The sequence below is a fragment of the Alosa pseudoharengus genome, unplaced genomic scaffold (genome assembly GCF_046254945.1).
Source record: "Alosa pseudoharengus isolate Yale_2024_CS ecotype anadromous, Long Island Sound unplaced genomic scaffold, YU_APseudo_1.1 YU_APseudo_1.1_scf_7, whole genome shotgun sequence".
Lineage (NCBI taxonomy): Eukaryota > Metazoa > Chordata > Actinopteri > Clupeiformes > Clupeidae > Alosa > Alosa pseudoharengus.
In genome coordinates this window covers 24859133-24879614 of record NW_027468859.1, presented here as the reverse complement: position 1 = coordinate 24879614, position 20482 = coordinate 24859133, and the positions used below count along the sequence as shown (strand labels likewise).

Sequence of the window (20482 nt, the reverse complement as noted above, 5' to 3'; positions counted from 1 at the left end):
AGACAGCTCGTTCAGGTTCAGATATTACACAGAGTTTGGGAAGTGGAGATCTGAGGGTGGCAGTTATGGAAGTCCACACAAATATCATGCAAACATCATAAAACGTTCACCTGTTACACAGCAAAGGCACACAGCAAAGCTATAAGCAGCACACCAGAAACACCACACGTGTGCTTAGACTAGACCTCCCTCAGAGCCACCTCCCTACTAAATAAACATAAAAGTAGGGATGTGACGCTCGAAGCTGACGTTTCGAAACAGTGTCGAGCTTCCGAAACGCAAGTGTTTCGAAGTGTGGTTCAAAACGCCCATGTCACGTGACCATGGCTTAGTGAGGCTTCGTGGTGTTTCAATTTGGTTTGGACAGGTGCACAGCCTTACCGCGCGAGCCAATTACCCGAGTAAACACCTGTTTGATCTAAATTACAAACACATCCTATCTTTGTGGGTTTTTTGTGAGGAGAGAGATTTTGAGAGATATAGCGACAGAGACATATAGAGATATAGCGATTTATAGTGCATTCTTGTGATTGATAGGTTAGTGATATAGATTAGTTGACAGGCTAGAGACAGACAGTGAGCGATAGTTTAGATAGATATAGTCTAGTGACGTTAATATTTAGATAGTAGCAGAAGTAAAAAAATATATGACTGATGCCTTTATTTCAAGAACAGCTGACCCTTTGAAAGACTGGCAGGAGAGGAGAGTGGTTTATCCAAACCTAACTGTGATGGGCAAAAAATATTTGTGCATGCCAGCAACAAGTGTGCCTTGTGAAAGAATTTTTTCCAAGGCTGGGGAGGTTTATTCAAAAACAAGAAACAGATTAAATGCCAAGACGGCAGAACAACTGTTATTCCTAAATAAAAATGTATGTTGACATACAAAAACTGTGTTGTTTATTTTTCCCATGTTGTACCTGTTTAGTCTAACCTGCTTCACATGTATCCTTTATTTCCCTACAACATGTTCCCAAAAAAAACCCTGGGCCATAAGCATAGCCTACATTTTAAAACCATTGTAGCATTTTCCTCTCCAGCATATTCCAAAGGATAATGTACTATGAAACTGAAATAACAAAACATCTAACTGGCAGATATAAAAAATATTCTTGTTATTGAAGGCATATAGTCTGAAATTTCTAAGCACCAGCAGGAAATCGAACACCGGACGCTCCGGCCGAATGCAAGTGTGTTAACCACTCAACCACGTAGCTGTGGACGAAATCGTGCGTTCCATGTTGGCTATTTATATTCTTCGTCTGAAGCAGTTGTGCTTCACGGTCAAAATGTGATGGTGACATCTAGTGGCTAGTTTTGCTAACATGGAGTTACGGGTGTCGGATTGTTTCGAAACCTCGACACATTCCGGCGCAATTGCTTCGAACGTTTCGTTGTTTCACAAAGCCTCGTTCTGCCCATCCCTACAGAACACAGAAGATTAAACAATGAAAACACCACAATATACATAACATAAAACCACAAATGTTTATGGGGAGACAGCATACCTGACGGTAGCACAGACAGGGGCTACACCAGTGGAGTCTACATTGCTACTCGCAGGCACTGTGTCCGAGCGAGTGTCCCGTTGTTGTGAGCGAAATTTGGTCTTGGGTTGATTTTGTGGTGATGTTTGCATTACCTTGCTCCATCATGATTATATTGTATATCAAAATCTTTGCCATTGCCAGGAAGCACGCCAATGCCATCAGGGCAGCTAATAATAATCAGATCAATGTAAATGAAAGCAAGAATGAGAACATGCCCAAACGATCTGAGAGAAAAGCTGCCAAAGTGCTGGGAATACTTGTGTTTGTATTTTTGTTATGTGTTGTTCCATGTTTCACTGCTAATGTCATGGCTAGGTTTATCAACGGCCAAGTGTTAGAGATTGTGCTAAACTGCACAAACAGTATGGTTTACCTGAATTCTTTGTTTAATCCAGTTATTTATGCTTTTTTCTACCCATGGTTTCAAAATAGCATTAAGTTGACTCTGAGGTGTCGTATATGTACCCCCGAGTCCTCTTTCATGCAGCTGAAGTGATTTTTTTTGCTGTTCTTGGTTGTAACAACCATGGGCCTCATTAGATGTACAGTAGATAGATAGATATACTTTATTCATCCACAAAGGGAAATTATGTTTCAGTAGCCATACAAACATCGTTCACATATACATACATACATACATAAATTATTCTAAAAATGTTATTCCTCTCTCTCTCTGCTCAGGGGGAAGTCCTTATAAAGTGCTGTTGCAGTGGGTAAAAAAATATTTCTGTATCTGTCTTTCTTACAGTTTAGTTGGTGTAGTAAGTTGTGTAGGATGTGAGCCATTGTCCAATATATTTAAGATTGTGCAGCATCGTTCTCTCCACCAGCAACTCCAGGGTTGCTCCTCCTTCCTTGTGATCTTATTCGTTTTTTTAGTGTCCTTGGCTGTAATGGTACTGCCCCAACAGATGGCAGAAAAGAAAATTGCACTTTTGCACTTGCATTTTGCTGCACACATTAAATGACCTGAGCTTTCTCAAGAAATAGAGTCTGCTCTGACCCTTCTTGTATACAGCCTCAGTGTTGTATCTCCAATACAGTTTACTGTCTATAAGAACCCCCAAATATTAGTAGTTTTCTACAATTTCTTCTTTCTCACCCAGATTTGAAATGTTATTTAGCTCAGGCCTGGCCCTCCTAGTCCACCACCATTTCACTTGTCTTAGCCACATTCAAGACAAGGTGGTTGCTCCTGCACCATGTCACAAAGCCGTCCACCAGTTGCCTGTACTCCGTCTCCTCATCATCACTGACACACCCCACAACTGCAGAATCATCTGAGAACTTCTGCGGGTGACAGACATGACTTAGAGTTGTACTGGAAGTCTGAGGTGTACAATGTGAAGAGAAAATGAGACAGCACACCCCAAATGTTAATAGGGCCTAGTTGCCTATTTTAAGTGGGTATACTGAGATAGTGATGCTTTTGAAATGGGTATACTGCGTAGTCCTGCATATCACGTAGACTACACCACTGTCCAAAGCAAAAAAACATTAGCCCTACAACTCATCTATGCCTCCGGGCTGCTGATGCCCGGTTTTGTTATTGAGGGGCTGTAGTGTCGTGTTCTAATGTCAGGCGAGGCTGCTGGTTAATCGTTGTTCGAGGTTTTGAACAGCTCACTTGTTTTTTCTGTTGTCCAAAATCTTTCTTTTTAGTAAACTATGTGTACACGAACAATGTTCTTAATGCTCGAGTTCATATGTAGAGACACTGATGATGCTTCGATCAAAGTTTCAAGTTATGTCGAGCCTTCTTAGTGTTTGAAAAATAGCGATTTTGACCCGACCATGTAGCCTATTAAACTACAGTTTGACTCGGGTACGTTCGTAGCCTATTTCAAGTGACAAAATCTATGACTAAAGTTTAGCTGACGATATAACATCCTACTCCACTGTGACTTCGTTCATGACACTCCTACATTTGCTCAAAGATTTCATAAGGGACCGTTCGTTATTTATAAACGGGGTCACCGGAGGAAAATAGGGGAGGGTCATGTCTTTTTATTCTTTGTTGAGGGGAGGGTCACCTAACTTTTTTTTGTCTAGGAGGGAGGGTCACCCATCTTTTGTATTAATGAAAACAGCAAAAAATCAAAGTGGCTTGTTTGATTGTTGATTTCTGTCGCCATATAACGTTCTCTTTCGTTCCATATAGCTCTGTCAACATTGAACAATGAAAATGAGGGAGATTTCCCGGGTTTCTCACGCAAAATACGGAAAATGTCAACATTCGTCCCCATTAACGTTGGAGCAACAAAGTAGCCTACTTTATTCACGCCTAACAGCCTATATCCATTTGGTCAACTTTATCCAGACCTAAAAAAGCTAAATTTAACTTTGGTTTACTTGTAGTTTACCGTGTAGCCTAACTTAACCTGTGTGCATGCTTAACACAAAGCATACTTGTGCTTCATTCATCCACACATCCAGCTCCTAACGTTTTGACAAGCATTTCTACCAATTGACCTTGTTCCTGCCCATCTCTAGCTTTGCTGTCTCCATCCTTTCTGTTTTTGTTGTTTGCAAAAAAATATATAGTATTTATTGGTAACCAGCAACAACTGCAATTTCTTAATGCTGTCATTCTCTCTCCTGCCAACAAAAATGTGTTAGGCCTACGTTCCAAGTAGCAGTGCGTAATTCTGCTTCATAAAGTTGAACAAATACATTTGGTCATATAAATAGCCAGTTTATGGTCTACAGTGTAGTTGGTAAGTTATGGTAGGCCAACTTGGAGTGAATATACAGGGGAAATTCTTTGTCTAGCCTGGCAGGTGCGCACGTAGGCATAGCCTACGGCCGAACACCGCAAGCGCTAATGAATCTTGCTCTCACGACAACCACGTAGTTACTGTAACTTAAATAGGCCTAGGTTAACATCACTCTGAGTTCGCATTCAAGCAAGCAAAACGATGATTTGAATACATCTGTTTCACTGGAAGGGCAAGGGGTAACAACAGGACAACACAGAGACAGTGCAGAATGCAGGACTAATGTTATGAGTATTACAGTAACATGGGATATTCTACGGGAAAATATTAAAACGGCAAGACAGCAGGGAAACGTTAAAATGATAAACCGGGAAAAAGTTGGCATGTTAGGTATTTTTCGGTCATTTGAGAAGGAAGGAGTGTAGCAAGCTCCCAAATTGACGCTCGTCTGAGAAATTGAGTTTTGGATAATGTTCAGCTTCGGCAGCTTTACAATGACTGAGGAAGACTAGAGACGAGTCCATAGCAACAAGTTCATGTGTTGAATTTGTTATTACCCAGTGTGCTTTGTTGAATGGTCTCAATGCTTTATTGTTTTATTTCATGTGAATACTTACTAGAGGAGTAACTTTTCAAGTAGGCTAATGCAGTTGCAGGAAGTGTGCATTTAGTTTCCATGCTTATTGTGTTTCCACAACAATGTTAGGGAGTAAATCTACTGAAATGGCCACCATCTTGGTGAAGTGTGATGTGTAAGATCAGAAAGCAGAGGTTGATTTTAGGACGGTAGCATATGTTGATGTGTTATCATAGCGCGAGCGTGGGCGGAAGACATCGACAATTGGCCCGGGAGGGTCATGTCATTTTTGAAAATGCTGCTGGAGGGTCGTTGAAAATTATATTGCAGGCAGGGGAGGGTCATGCAACTTTTGTTCGAAGCACTCAAAATCCCTCCGGTGATCCCGTTTATAAATAACGAACGGTCCCTAAGTCCTTTTCGCTCCCTACGTTGATGTATTCCAAGCGATCTGCTTCAGGGGCGGGGACGTAGTAATTGAAACACAATGCCTGGGTACGTAATCGCTCTCAGGGACACCCTCTGTTCGCTGGTTGGTCGGCTGTCAAACTGCCGAAGTAAACGAGCGTGAATCAACCTATTCCAGACGGAGTACTGTAGGGAAAAGAAATCGACCGGAAGTACGTAGACAGGCCAAGGCCAGGCTACATAAGAATATGTGGATGAAATGAATTATGTTTTCCATGTCATTTGGTAAAATAAATGCTCAAAAACTCGAAGAAAATCTATTTAGGATTATAGGAGATAAGTGTCTTGTATCATTTCTATAATTTTGGTGAGCTCTACAGGAATTACAAACTATCTCCAGATGTTAATGGTTGCGTATCCTATTACTCAAATTCAATTAAACCCACCAATAGGCTAGCTAGACCTTAGTTTCACAGCCTAGATATGTTAGCAACACAGGGCTTGAAAGCATTGCCTGTATCACAAACAAAAACGAAACAATGCGTGGAATTTATCTGGGAATAGACCTCTCCAGAATAAGTCCCGCCTCCTAACTTCCGTATCCATCCAACTTCCGGGCGTGGATTGTCTTGGGAAATAACATGGCATTTTGAAAGATCGTACCTGTCAAACTCTGTAGGTGACAAAGTATAACAAGCTGCTGTGCAGATTGGCCTACACACTTCTGCCATCTAGTTTCCACTGGATTTTTAGATTTTCGGTGCCGTTTAAGTAGTAATCCAGTGGAAACTAGATGGCAGAAGTGTGTAGGCCAATCTGCCCACCAGCTTTTTCAACTTCGCTACCTACAGATGTTTTACCGGTATGATATTTCGAAACGCCAGGTTATTTCCCATAGACAATCCACGCCCGGAAGTTGGATAGATACGGAAGTTATGGAGGCGGGACTTATTCTGGAGAGGTCAATAGGCTACTGAAGTAGGGGCGAGCTATCTCGCTGGCGTGTTTAATTTGGTTCCTTGGTTAACATAATGTAGGCTATGTTTTTTTGCACAAAATTGCGTCTGCTAATAAACTTAAACACAAACAAGCGTGATCTCCTGTGGAATCCCTGACTGCGCCTACTATTATTTATTGACATCAAACCTGAACGAACGGCAGCTGTTCCTGAAGTTCACTTGCATGTTTTTTTTTTTTTTTTTTAAATTAGCCAACTTTTTTTGCAGTGGCACTTGAATTTCAGGAGCGGCGCTGCGCCGCTGATGAATACATTGTAGGGGAAACACTGCATTCATTACACTAGGCTACCTTTAATAAACGTAGCTACCGTCGCTGAATGCTGAGGCATATTAACTCGGTAGCATAACTTTAGCTATGTTAGACCGCCTTAATTGCGAAAACAGCTGTCATAACATCAACATTAACATTACGTGTTAACATTAAATCTGATTAAATCTCACCAAGAACTGTTAATGTTAAAATTTGAAATACTTCACGTACACGGCTTCTTTTAAGAACTACATGGTTACATTTGACTACTTTTTAATTATAATAACGTTAATACATGGTACCGCTTAATACTGAGGTAAATTAACCTGGTAGCTAACGTAACAGGTAGCCTAACGTCAGCTAACTGCACCGCTATTCCCAGCACAATAAAAAATCAGATACATTAATAATAACACAGTAACTTTTTCTCATTAAACATCTCAATGTTTCAAGTGTCTTCAAAATAAAAATCTCTCTGGCTGTATTCAGTATATGACCATAATAACCATTGTAGGGATGTCCGAAAAGCTACATGTCTGTAAAATTCAGTTAACTTGTTAGTCTGCTTTAATGGCTAAGGTATCGCTAACGTAATGTAGTAGGCTAACATTTACCGAAAAAACTGCACAGAGCTTCCCTGAGAATGCCTGTTAGTACAACCCACAGCACAACACGACATGACTGTCAATATATAAAGTTATTGTAATTACAGCAAATTATACACTTGAACATCAATCAGCCAGATAATAACAGGAGTGCAGGGGAGTTGAGGGATGAGGTTTGTTAAATTTTAAACTCATCAAGTTCAGTGTTGCCAGATTGGGATGAGTGATTTCCGCCCAATCACGCTCAAAAACCCGCCCTCATCAGCAAAAAACAGCCCCAACAACGATTTTGTCATAGAGATCCATTCAACTAAAATTTGTATTTGCCCGCCGACTTATTTTCCCCCGCCCGACGAAGTCAAAAGAAGCCCAATTGGGCGGATATCTGGCAACACTGAGGAAGTTTTGTTTTATAATTGTTCAATAAAACCACTTGTTATGGATTTTTTTATGGACTTGGAGTCATTTTTACTCAAAACTAATGGCTGGGATAGATTCAGCACCCCTAAAACCCCCAAGTTAGACATCTCAAAAGGATTACAGGAATATTGTTTTCCATATGTACATGTCATTCCATGCTGTAACCACTAGATGTCACTGTTGCTGTTAACCCTTATGAAGTTAACTTTTCTGAACCAGCTCCAAAAGAAGAAAACTACCCCACTTCCAACATCCCTCCATTTTAGTATGCCTACAAGAACAGAGTTCACATTTTCAAAAGAAAAAGCAGCACAGTTGCAGATTTATGTGAAACCGATGGCCTCCCATGTTATCAGAAAATTATTAAATTACCGGTAGTTTGTGTTATAAATTTAGGAAATGCTACAGGAATGTACTCGACCCCTTATCAATATTATTTGTTTGATTTTAAAGTGTAAAACTATCTAATAATGCTATATAAATAATATATAAAGTCTCTAGAATAATTAGATTATGTCAAAGCGGCTACCAAGAGCAAGATTTAAATGGGAAGTGCAATTGAGAGCGAGCAGGGATGACTGGTTTGAAATGCCATCATTCTACCTGCTGCATCACAAAGCAGTGCAGAGCTGGAGTGTATCATGATTTGTAGAACAACACGCATGGCAAATTAATGATCTTTTTTAATAAGTATATTTTTCATAAATTTATCAGAACTAGTAAATACAGTTAAGCTCCTAAGTTTTTGAGCCCATGCTAAAGTTGACTAAAAAGAGGAATATAAAATTGTCTTTTGGAAATTGATCTTAATGCCTTAATTTCCTCTAGTAATGCTTAATTCTTAAAGTAAAAAAATTAGTAAATATCCAACCTTTAAAGGTTGTATCAGCAATGGCGGGGTAACGTCACTTCTGTTGACATTCAAACAAAACAGAGAGCTAGCTCACTACTCCCTCCCCCTCTCTCCCGTGCAATTGAAACTCTCCTGAATGCGCATCTCGTTGGTTAATGGTTGGAACACTTTATTTTGCCTTTGAGTGGTTGGCAACACTTGTTGGTAGCAATTGTTTTTGTGTGCAGATCTCTATGCATCCTGATAAAGTTCCCTTGGCCTTTGGAATTAAAATAGCCCATATCATCACATACCCTTCACCATATCTCACGATTGGCATGGGGTACTTTCCATAAGATCATCTCTCAATGCAAATCAAACCAGGTATTATACAAACTGAAATAAAACCATGCCAATCTCTATAACGGTGATAAGAACATGAAAACACAAGTTGATGGAACCGTCTTTTGGGACTCTGTTTCCAGACAGCTTAAAAAAGGGCCAGGCTAGTTCAGTAATAGCATAAATTAGCATGCATAAGTGAGCATAAATTACCATGTTTTTTTGTTATGGAATTTTGTTATATATCTATGCACTTTAGAGTGGGTAAGACTGTTTTTAGTGGCAGGCTAACACATACTGATGACTTGCGCTAGCCTAGCACCTGCAAACTCTGCAATTAGAAGGACTGGATGAAATGTGTTGAAAACGGTCTCCACTGATAAATATCACACTTCCTAACTTGGAAATGAGGTCCTATGTCCAAAATCCTGAACCACCCCTTTAAATGATGACGGCCTCAATTCTTGCATGAGTTCCTCACTGAATATGAGCCAGCCAGACTCCAAGGCCATCACCAAATCTAATCTCTAGTAGGCCTAATGTTCAATTTCTCCAATGACATGTCAACGAAAATTGAGTGTTGTGTTGTTAACTATGGTGTAACTTTGCATACCAAAGGTCACTGGGAAAATAGGGGGTGGTGTTTAGCCTACATGGGAAGCCTAAAGGCCTATACTTCTGGCATTCCACTTTACATTTCAAGTTACTTGCACATTACTTTTTACAAAAAAAAAACTCTTTTGAATGAAAGTAACTGTAAGTTAAATATCTAATATTTTTCTTCTAACTAAAAGTGTCTCTCCAGGCAAAAAAGGTTCCTGACCCCTGCCCTAACCTTACACCAGATGGAGCAAGAAATGGAAGCAATCCAAACAAAATCACCTGCTGTCATATTTCCACTGCATCCAGGAACAAGGAAATGTTGACACCAGCACTATAAGAGCATAGTCTTGCATAGTCTCATTACCGCATGTGCTTGAAGAATGCCTTTTGTCAGATAACACATCAGGGAACTAAGAGTGGGGTTCTAAACAGGTGACTAGTGTTGTGGCTCTCTTAGGCTGGGGTGATATTGATTGTTTGGCACCATGTCAGAAGAGGAACTGTGGCAGTTGATAGGAGGAAGCAAGTGGCTCTGCATGTCACTGTTCAACAACAACAACGCGTTAATTTATATAGCGCTTTTCTCAACACTCAAAGCGCTTCACAAGGAAGGAGGGACCTCACTAACCACCGCCAATGTGTAGCAGCCACCTGTGCACGGCAGCCATTATGCGCACCACACACCAGCTTGAGGTGAAGAGTGAGGGAGCGAATGAGCCAATTACAGTGGGGGATGATTAGGGGGGCTGATTGGAAGTTTGGCCAGGACACCGGGGGGATCCCCTACTCTGCGAAAGTTCCATGGGATCTTTAAACAAAACAGAGAGCTAGCTTGCTACTTCCTACCCTCCCTCCTGTGCAATTGAAACTCTCCTAAACGCGCATCTCTGTGATTTGCTGGACCAGTTTGTTATGTTTTTATGGGCTAGGTTTGCCCAGGTTGTTTTTGTTGCCGTTTTTGGAGCCTGGGCTGTCCACAGAGATCACGTTTTTTTACAGTGTATTCAGGACACAGACAGCTAGCGGATGGTTAGGTGATGTTTGCAGTAAGTAACATAAAATGTTTTAGCCTAAAAAAAATGTGTCGCATCGCTTAGAGCACCTTTAATCACCACAGTGAGTCAGGACCTCGGTTTAATGTCTCATCCGAAGGATGGCATCTCCTACAGTACAGTGTCCCCGTCACTGCAGTGCTGTCAGCCATGGCATCTCCATTTATGTTAGGGACCGTTCGTTATTTATAAACGGGGTCACCGGAGGGATTTTGAGTGCTTCAATCAAAAGTTGCATGACCCTCCCCTGCCTGCAAGAAAATTTTCAACGACGCTCCAGCAGCCTTTTCAAAAAAGACATGACCCTCCCCGGCCAATTGTCGATACCTTCCTCCCACGCTATAAAGCGCTATGAAGGCACATCGACTTAAGCTATCGTTCTAAAGTCACCCTCTGCTTTCTGATCTTACACATCACACTTCACCAAGATGGTGGCCATTTCAGTAGATTTACTCACTAACATTGTTGTGGAAACACAATAAGCATGGAAACTAAATGCACACTTCCTGCAACTGCATTAGCCTACTGGAAATAAGTTACTCCTCTAGTAAGTATTCACATGAAATAAAACAATAAAACATTGAGACCATTCAACAAAGCACACTGGGTAATAACAAATTCAACACATGAACTTGTTGCTATGGACTCGTCTCTAGGCTTCCTCAGTCATTGTAAAGCTGCCGAAGCTGAACACTATGCAAAACTCAATTTCTCAGACGAGCGTCAATTTGGGAGCTTGCTACACTCCTTCCTTCTCAAATGACTTGAAAAGGCCATTTGCACAATTTCACAAATAATCACAGGGACCGAAAAATACCTAACATGCCAACTTTTTCCGGGTTTAGGCCTATCATTTTAACTTTTCCCCGCTGTCTTGCCGTTTTAATGTTTTCCCAAAAAATATCCCATATTACTGTAATACTCTCATAACATTAGTCCTGCATTCTGGCCTGTCTCTGTGTTGTCCTGTTGTTACCCCTTGCCCTTCCAGAGAAACAGATGTATTCAAATCATCGTTTTGCTTGCTTGAATGCGAACTCAGAGTGATGTTAACCTACAGTAGGCCTATTTAAGTTAACGACGTGGTTGTCGTGAGAGCACGAGTCATTGGCGCTTGCAGTGTTCGGCTGTAGGCTATGTCTACGTGCGCACCTGCCAGACTAAGAGCCAAAGAAATCCCCCTGTATATTCACTCCAAGTTGGTCTACCATAACTTACCAACTCTACACTGTAGACCATAAACTGGCTATTTATATGACCAATGTATTTGTTCAACTTTATGAAGCAGAATTACGCACTGCTACTTGGAACGTAACACATTTTTGTTGGCAGGAGAGAGAATGACAGCGATTAACAAATTGCACTTGTTGCTGGTTACCAATAAATAGGGCCTACTATATACTCACTGTACTTACTTAACTACTATGTCCACTCAAAACCTGAAGCCCCAAAAAAAAATGTGTGCACAATCTGTTGTCTGTCTTTCCTCTGTTTTTCCAATTCCGGATATAATTTATCATTCATCAAAAATAATTCTAATATATTTCCTATAACTGTAGCTTTCTTTGCTGGAGAGCTCACCATTTTGCAACTGGGTCATGCTGCAAGTGCAGACAGAAAACTTCCTTTTTATTTAGACTTCAAAACAAAATGGTCTGGTTTGGACTGGCCAGGAGCCACTTTTTTGTCTAGCTTATGTGGCCATGTGAGGTGAGGTGCTGTTGCTTCTGTTTTTGTGGCAGTGGCACTTATCACTGTCTGTTTATGTGGCATATTATGTCACTGTCAGAGACCACAACAGAGGAGGAACTAAGAGAGAAAAAGGAAGCTGGGTGGCAGTGCCCCTCAGTGTGTGCCCCTGAATAAACCAGAAGTACCAGGGGTCGGTGGTAGTGTGGGGGCTAGCATGAAGTCAGATACTGAAAGGGACAAAAAAAACGGTATATTTGGCCCAAGCAGCCCTCAAATCAATCGGGCACACCTAATTAAATACAAAATCCTTGCATTACCCTTAAATATGCCTAAATTTTCAACTAAGTGTCGTGATGCACTGTGGACAAACGTAGGCCTCACTGGCTATCACTCTGACTGATCAGAGGTAGCCATGGAGCACATTATCTCCATATTCAAGTAGGCTATACAAGCAATTATGAAAGAAAAGTTTCTGCTTGAATTCAAAGTATCATTTCAAATTATTCAATAGGCTACATTTAAACTACAGTATACAATGTTCAATAGATAGCATTACCAAAACATCACTGAAGCTTATGTGTAAAGAACTAAATTAACTACAGTTGTAGATTGTGGTAGACCTTATTGTAATTTATACCAGTAGGACAACTGAAACAACACAAAATAAACAGGGCAACTTTGTTGCCTGTTGGTGGAAATATTTTATTCCTGTAGGCTATACTACCTACCTACTTTACTGGTGCATTTTAGAACAGTACAGCTACATGAACTAATTCCCTTTAATGTCTTCCAGTAGCCTATAGCTTACTTGGCTTGTGCATGAATATAACTTGACGTTTTGTAGCCTACATTTCCGTCAGTCTACAGTCTTTTAGCCCATCTTTACCAAGAGAACGCTTCAGAGATAGAACCCTTTCCACACTACTTTGAGAGACCAACCACCACTCATGCCATCGATGTTGAATTATGGGCGTCTGACGGAAACTGATCAATCTGACCAACAATTAACGTTGATTTGACACTCTATTGCTGTCCGGGTTTGCAAATTATTTATTTAGAAAACTTAAGTTGCACTATTTGTTATTATGATCACAGCAGGGCCTTACTTTGTTGTCATTACCATACTATGCTGTCATTACCATATCATTACATTATCGCAATGAATAAGTCATCATAATCATCATCGTCACCATGTCATGTCACACAGCCTACCTGCTCCATCACTGAGTTCTTGTTATCATGTAGCGTCAACTAGGCTACACTCTTCACCACCTGCTCACTGTCCCTCTGCTCTGTATGCTTGTATGCTCGTTCAAATTCAACGAACTTCAACATGTTGCTAGCCTACTTGCAATATTTTTGAATCTTCTACATTGGTGTTATTTTGGCACAATTGGCAAAATCGGCACCCGCTGCAATTTCAGCGTGTAGGCTACTTCGCGTAACTATTTTGATGTGCTGACAGAACATATTGTCCAACAGTTGTATAACATGTCTAGCTTATGTGGCCCCGTGAGGTGAGGTGCTGTTGCTTCTGTTTTTGTGGCAGTGGCACTTATCAGTGTCTGTTTATGTGACATATGGCGTCTCTGTCAGAGACTACGTCTGAGGAGGAACTGAGAGAGAATAAGGAAGCTGGGTGGCAGTGCACCTCATTGTGTGCCCCTGAATAAACCAGAAGTACCAGGAGTCGGTGGTAGTGGCTAGTGCCTGTCAGACACCTCCTTCTCCATGGGCTTGTGGAACTGCCAATCTGCAGTCAACAAAACGGATTTCATTGCTGGATATGCCACCTTTCTTTGGAACTCCTTGCTCTCACTGAGACTTGGATCAAACCAGAGAACACCCCTCGCCCATCTGGACAAGGAGGTGGGACGGGCCTGCTTATTTCCAACAAATGGAAATTCAGTCCGCTGCTGCCTTCAAACAAATAATGTCTCATTTGAATACCACGCCATCAGCTCACCAACTAGGTGACTTTATGGATGAACTGGACACTGCTGTGTTCCATCCCTGAGCATGACTGTCCGCTACTCGTCCTCAGCGATATGAACATCCACTTAGAAGCCCCACCCTGATCCACTCGTTTGACCTTGAACTGGTTTGCAGCCCACCTACTCACAAAGCTGACAAAGAGCTTGATTTGATCCTCACGCGGACAAATCAACCTAACCTAACCCTAGTGCCTTCCATGCAGCGCTTGGAAGACGACATTGGGGGCTTAAAGAAGCCCTATGCAAGTCTGGTTATTCCTTCGCTGTTTCTGGGTTTTCGCCTGATTTTGGCTGGCATTTTTCACGACATAGCTCCCCCTGCAGCTTCGGTAGCAAGTGACTGCTACGCTAAACCCCCACTAGCTAGCTAGCCATCAAGAAACCAAGCTAAACACATACAGGGCTCACAATAAAACGGTCGAGCAAACACATTGTTCAAGAGACTATCAAACCACATTACAAAAACAAAGTTCACCCAAGGGTAGGCAACTTACAATTTCAGCAGCAACAAAGCCAAGTCGGAGTCCGTTTTGCAGTCTTCTTAGAAACTACAATCTTACTAATGGTTGAGTTTTGACACAATCTGCAGTTCGTTCCTTGTGTGTGCATGAGTGTACTATTAATCACGTATGGCTGAAGATTTGTCAGTTGTACCTTAGCAGTACGGCTAACTACTTGGGTTGGTCCTCTGGGCCTATATTATGTGTTTTGTTTTCTTGTCCCTCGTCATGATGTATGTTGAATAATTTATATCTTGTTACCCCTGCCAAACACAAGCAAAGACACTAAGGGCCCTATCATGACATTCTAAAGTGCATTGTCACTCGTCAAAAGTCTATTCAAATTTAGTAGGATGTCCAGTTCACATTGGGAGGGGTTTCGTTCTCAAAAGTGGAGCGCATGGTGTAACAAGGTGTTCCTAGGTCTTTTAATCAGTCATATGGGTGTGTTTGGGGCGTAACATCATTTTAAACCAATGAGAATGACATCTGTCATTCCCTTTAACGGCGCAACGCGCGATATGTCAAATAAATGCATCGGTATTTTGGCATTCAACGGCGCATTTGAAGGAGGCTGCTTGCGAGACCATATGGAATAGTCATTCTTAAACCATGCTTTACTAAAACCTAGCATAGCCTTCACACATTTGCACTCGTCTATTATTTGAACTCATTGGCAAAGTGAAACTAACTTCACCAAGGAGTCAGTCAACGACAAGACAGTTATATGCAGTTACTTTCACTATTGACTGACAATGGGTTACCATCGAAAACATAGGCTGGAAAAAGCAACACTTACCCTAATGTTGCTCAAATGACTGAATAAAACAACGTTTATCCTGCAGAGGAGTTGCATATATCTCGTGACAGTGCGTCTTCAGCTGTGCTCCATACGTGTCTCTCGCCTCTCCCCTAATCACTTTTAACCGTCATTACCAATTTGCAAATGATGGTGAATAGTATAGATGTACAGTATTTCGTAATATCTTTATTCTAATTATGTTTCCCATTGTAATCGTGCAATTTGTAATGCTTTGCATGGACGTGCGCTGGTGTGCGTTCATGAATGATAGAAGGATGGTGCGTGCACCTGCCAATATGACTGTTGACATGCGCTCTTAAAATAGCATATGAACAACTCGCCATTGACTTCTGACCAGGTTTAGGTGGTGTATGATAGCGATTTTTAGACAATGCGCTAGGTCCCTCCCTAGGTTGTTAATTGCCACACCCCTGGGCGCAATGCTTAAAAAATAAACGTGCAAAATAACGAATTCAACTTTCCGCGAATGAATAACGAGTATTACGCCATGCGCTGGTGGCCCAAAATACAGCCCTAAATAAAATATTGACTGCTTGTAACTGCCTCTGGTTCTATCCATTTATTTGGGTAACCTGCAAAACAAAAATACATGGTAGCTATAGAAGCTAGCACTCTGTCACAGTTGATACATGTTTGTCACGTTGTAAATAAAACACATTGGGTGTTGGATTGGGATTATTGATTACACTTTGGTAAATTTTTTTGTCACGTTGTAATTAAAACACTGTTAAAGTTCTCCTTCACCACTCAGGTTCCCTACTACAACAAGTCAGCTAGAAATGAAATCAAGCAGAACAAAAACACCTCCCAGCGTGTTCCCCTGGCATTAAGGTGTGGTTCAAGACAGGGTTATTCCCACTCCTAGAATTTCCGTGACTGTCACTCAAACAGACCACAGTGTGCTCTTTGTCTGATTTGGGCATTCCAGAGAGCAAATAACATGACACCAGCTCATCAACCCTGCAGAACCAGCTATGTTATGCAGCCATGATGGTGCCTCAGGGTATATGCAGGAATCATAGAGTTGAATTTACTACTTTTTACTACCTTTTTTACTACCTCCACAATATTTTTTACTACCAACACGACATCAAGCAGCAGCCCTTTTTTTGGGGGGGGGGGGTACCACTTACTACTTGCTATAAGGTATAAATCATAAATATTAGGTAGACTAATAATTTCTAATTGTGATCATTAAGTATGGTCATTGTCAATGACAATGTTTTTTTGTAGTGTCGAGGAGTTCAGTTTCAGTTGTCCTTACCTTAACCCTAGCCCTTGAGTTATCCTAACCAGTCCTTAGCCCTAATAAGGTGAATGATAACCTTGGCACAAATGACGCTAAAACACCAAACACGTGTGGTGAAAAATGAAGAACAAACACCACCGACTACCCCGCCCCCCCAAAAAACAAACAAAAAAAAAACCACTCCAGTCTAAGGATAGGCCCAGAAATCAATTTATGGATATATAAAGCTATTATTATTGGTATTGTTGTTGCACATTTGACACAAAGCAGTCCGTGAAAACATGCACATCAGTGGACTGCTTTACTAATGCAAAATTGAAAACTATGATTTCATTGCATTACTCAGCATGGATGCACGATGCTTGCATGATAAATACTTCCCAAAACAACAGTTAGGTAGGTAGGTAAGGAGTGTAAATCAAGTTTAATCACAATTTGATAAAATATAGATTATTTAAGCCAATGATTTGATTCTTTTCAATACTTCAAAATGTGTAGCAATGCGATTCGATGCATTACTGGTCTGTTGTCGATAGGAAATTATAGATTTTGGTTAGTTTTCATGGATTCAAATGCCAATATTATAGGCTAAATTATAGGCCAAATACTGAACATTGACTGTGGAATCAAGTAGGTTACAGAGTTTCTTTCCCCCCCTAAAACCTCCTGTCACTAGCTAGATGCTTTCAAATTTAACATGGTTTTAAACTCATATGTTGCAGTTTTCTGTCACTGCAATAAAACTAGCCTATTTGGAATATTTTGTAGGCCTGCTGTTCCTTTTATGAGAACAATTTAACTGATCAAGTTTTCATAGGCTATTGAATGATTTAAATGTGAATGCCATAAACTTAATTCGCCATTAACTTTAGCGTGGTTCTTCACGCAGTTGTCATCTAAATGCAGTGTTTTGTAGGCTATTCAAAGAATTTCACGTTCATCACTCAGTTGTGGTGTAGGCCTAGGTCTGTCTTGAGTGATCGCTTTCCCTTTAAATGTCTGGGACTTTAAATAACGGGACTTTTAAACTGCATGCTGTTTTTGTTGATGGACAGTACCGTCTTTGATTCCGTTTTCTACCGTTTTAATAAATGACACGCGCACTTGCGTGGTTAAAACTAAGGAATTGTTTTCACTCGTTTTCTTGCAATTCCGTAACATTAGATACTAGGTCTAGGGCGTTAAAAATGTTTTGTCGGTTACTATGTCAGTGACTAGTTCGAACTTTGTTACTGATGGGATAGGTGGAATTTTATTGCACGGTTCTAGATGATCACAGTCAGATGGCAGCGCTACCGTCAGCTGAACAAAAGCTTACACTAGTCAAGTCCACAGTTGTTAAAACTTCCAGCTGAAGTAGCCTAGTGTAAACTGAGAGAGTTGCCTCCTAACGGAGTGAGTGTAGCCTATATGTTTTTAGCTGCTATCAGAGTGATAGGCTTGCCTAGGCCTACATCTACCGCTCCTTTGCTACATGAACAAATATTATTAGATGAGTGACAGAAGCACCGGACACCGGACCAGCAGGCCCATATGATAAACGCTGCTCTGGTAGCCTGCGGTAGGGCCTAGATGACGTGAAAAACGCGAGAGTCGCCGAAAAGCATCCCTGCATCCTGTAATATCCAAGGGGGCAGGCGAATTCCCGGAAGTAGAAGAATCGACGTAGGCTGGAGGGACCACCTCTCTGCTAACTCCCGTAGAAGTCCATTCATTGTAAGATTTTTTTGAAATACCATAACTTCATATAACATATATCCTGTGCCGATATTGTAGCTTCTGTGTAATCCACATAAACACTACAAAGGCTAAACAGACTCCACTAGCTCGTCCGTAACGTTGGTTACCCGTAAGAAGAACGGTTAGCTTGTTCGGTTGGAGGGAAGCTAGCTTTGACGTAATCTCTCTTTCGCGCCGTAGGGAGATAACCGTATTGTTTGGATAAGAAGCTCAGTCCACCTTGCCTATGACGGTAACTCATAAGCAAAACCTAGCATACACGACCGTATGTTAAGGTAAAGCATTACACAGAGGGAACCTAATAATAATAAAAAAGTAAACCTAATTTTTAAAAAAAGGGCACTAATCATTTCAGAGGTTTTCGATGGATTGACCGTAGGTCGGAAAAGTGGAAAAAAGATTAGCCTCAAGGCTAAAACTTTGTTTTGTTTTAGCATGACTGTTTTTGAAGATGATCATGTAGGCTATGGTAGCTTCAACATTAACTCGACTTGGTGAGGATGATATAAATAATAATACATAAATAAATGTTTAACTTTGATGACTTTGAAGGCGAAGGAAGTGTAAGAAGAATTTCTGTGTATCTATCATATGAGTTACAAGATTCAGTTCGATGGCTAACGTCACGAAGTTAAGTGTGAGTCTGCGCAGTACTGGGGGGACCAACTGAAAAATCGTTCTATTTGACTCAGTGCCCTCCCATTGAAAACGACGGAGTCTGTTCGTCCATTTCTTTTACTGTCTATAGACCTCTCCAGAATAAGTCCCGCCTCCGTAACTTCCGTATCCATCCAACTTCCTGGCGTGGATTGTCTATGGGAAATAACATGGCGTTTCGAAATATCATACCGGTAAAACATCTGTAGGTAGCGAAGTTGAAAAAGCTGGTGGGCAGATTGGCCTACACACTTCTGCCATCTAGTTTCCACTGGATTTTTTGATTGTCGGTGCCGTTTAAGTAGTATACTATAGACTATACTACTCAAACGGCACCGAAAATCAAAAAATCCAGTGGAAACTAGATGGCAGAAGTGTGTAGGCCAATCTGCCCAGCAGCTTTTTCTACTTTGTCACCTACAGAGTTTGACAGGTACGATCTTTCAAAACGCCATGTTATTTCCCATAGACAATCCACGCCCGGAAGTTGGATGGATACGGAAGTTAGGAGGCGGGATATATTCTGGAGAGGTCTATGGTAATATCAACTGAAGCAAAAAGGCGAAAATTTTGTTTGTTGGCGTCGCTGATAGGCTGTCAACCACGGAACTCTACACAGTTTACTTCTACGTCATTGCTATCGACTCCGACTCACTCAGGTCCTGTTAGCACGTACAGTATATATTTTTTAATTAGGCAAGATGAACTTAAAACATGTAGACACAAATATTAAGCAAAAAATGTAAACTCATATTGAGGTGGTGATGAAAAATTTACTACCAAGTCAAATTGCATTTATTACCTTTTACTACCTTTCAAGGGCCTTAATTTTGGTAGATTCTATTTACTACCTTTTACTACCTTTTACTACCGCGCGGACATCCTGTGCCTCTTCAAATAACTGCTTTTCACTCTTCACACTGTGAATGCAGAATACCAATATTACAATACTTTTCTACAATACTTTTCTACAATTCTACAATACAGTACTTTTTACAATACCTCTGGTAATGTAAAATACAAGAGAAGATGACTTCATGGGTTTAAGATACCAAAGGGAAGAGGTGATGAGGGGCATAAATGCATTTCTACCATATGCATGTTTGGGTTGCTGTGATTTGAAAAGAGTGATATGCATGTTTGGGTTGCTGTGATTTGAACAGAGTGATATGCATGTTTGGGTTGCTGTGATTTGAACAGAGCGATATGCACGTTTGGGTGCAGCCATGGCCTACTGGTTAGCGAACTTGTAACCGGAGGGTTGCCGGTTCGAACCCCAACCAGTAGGAACGGCTGAAGTGCCCTTGAGCAAGGCACCTAACCCCTCACTGCTCCCCAAGCGCCGCTGTAGCAGGAAGCCAGTGTGTGCTTCACCTGACTGTGGTTCCAGTTCAGTACAGTGTCATGTTGATGTCATGTTGAGCACAACAGGGTCCAGTTCAGTCCAGGATA

The 20482-nt window shown here is 41.1% G+C and overlaps 1 protein-coding gene across 1 annotated transcript; it reads left to right on the top strand.

Moving 5' to 3' along the window:
* Positions 1 to 1184: 1184 nt before the first annotated feature.
* On the top strand, positions 1185 to 2046 carry LOC143109257 (trace amine-associated receptor 13c-like). The gene is made up of 2 exons (XM_076271915.1): positions 1185 to 1190; positions 1519 to 2046. The coding sequence occupies exons 1-2, from the start codon at positions 1185 to 1187 to the stop codon at positions 2044 to 2046; spliced, it is 534 nt and encodes a 177-aa protein (XP_076128030.1).
* Positions 2047 to 20482: the final 18436 nt, after the last annotated feature.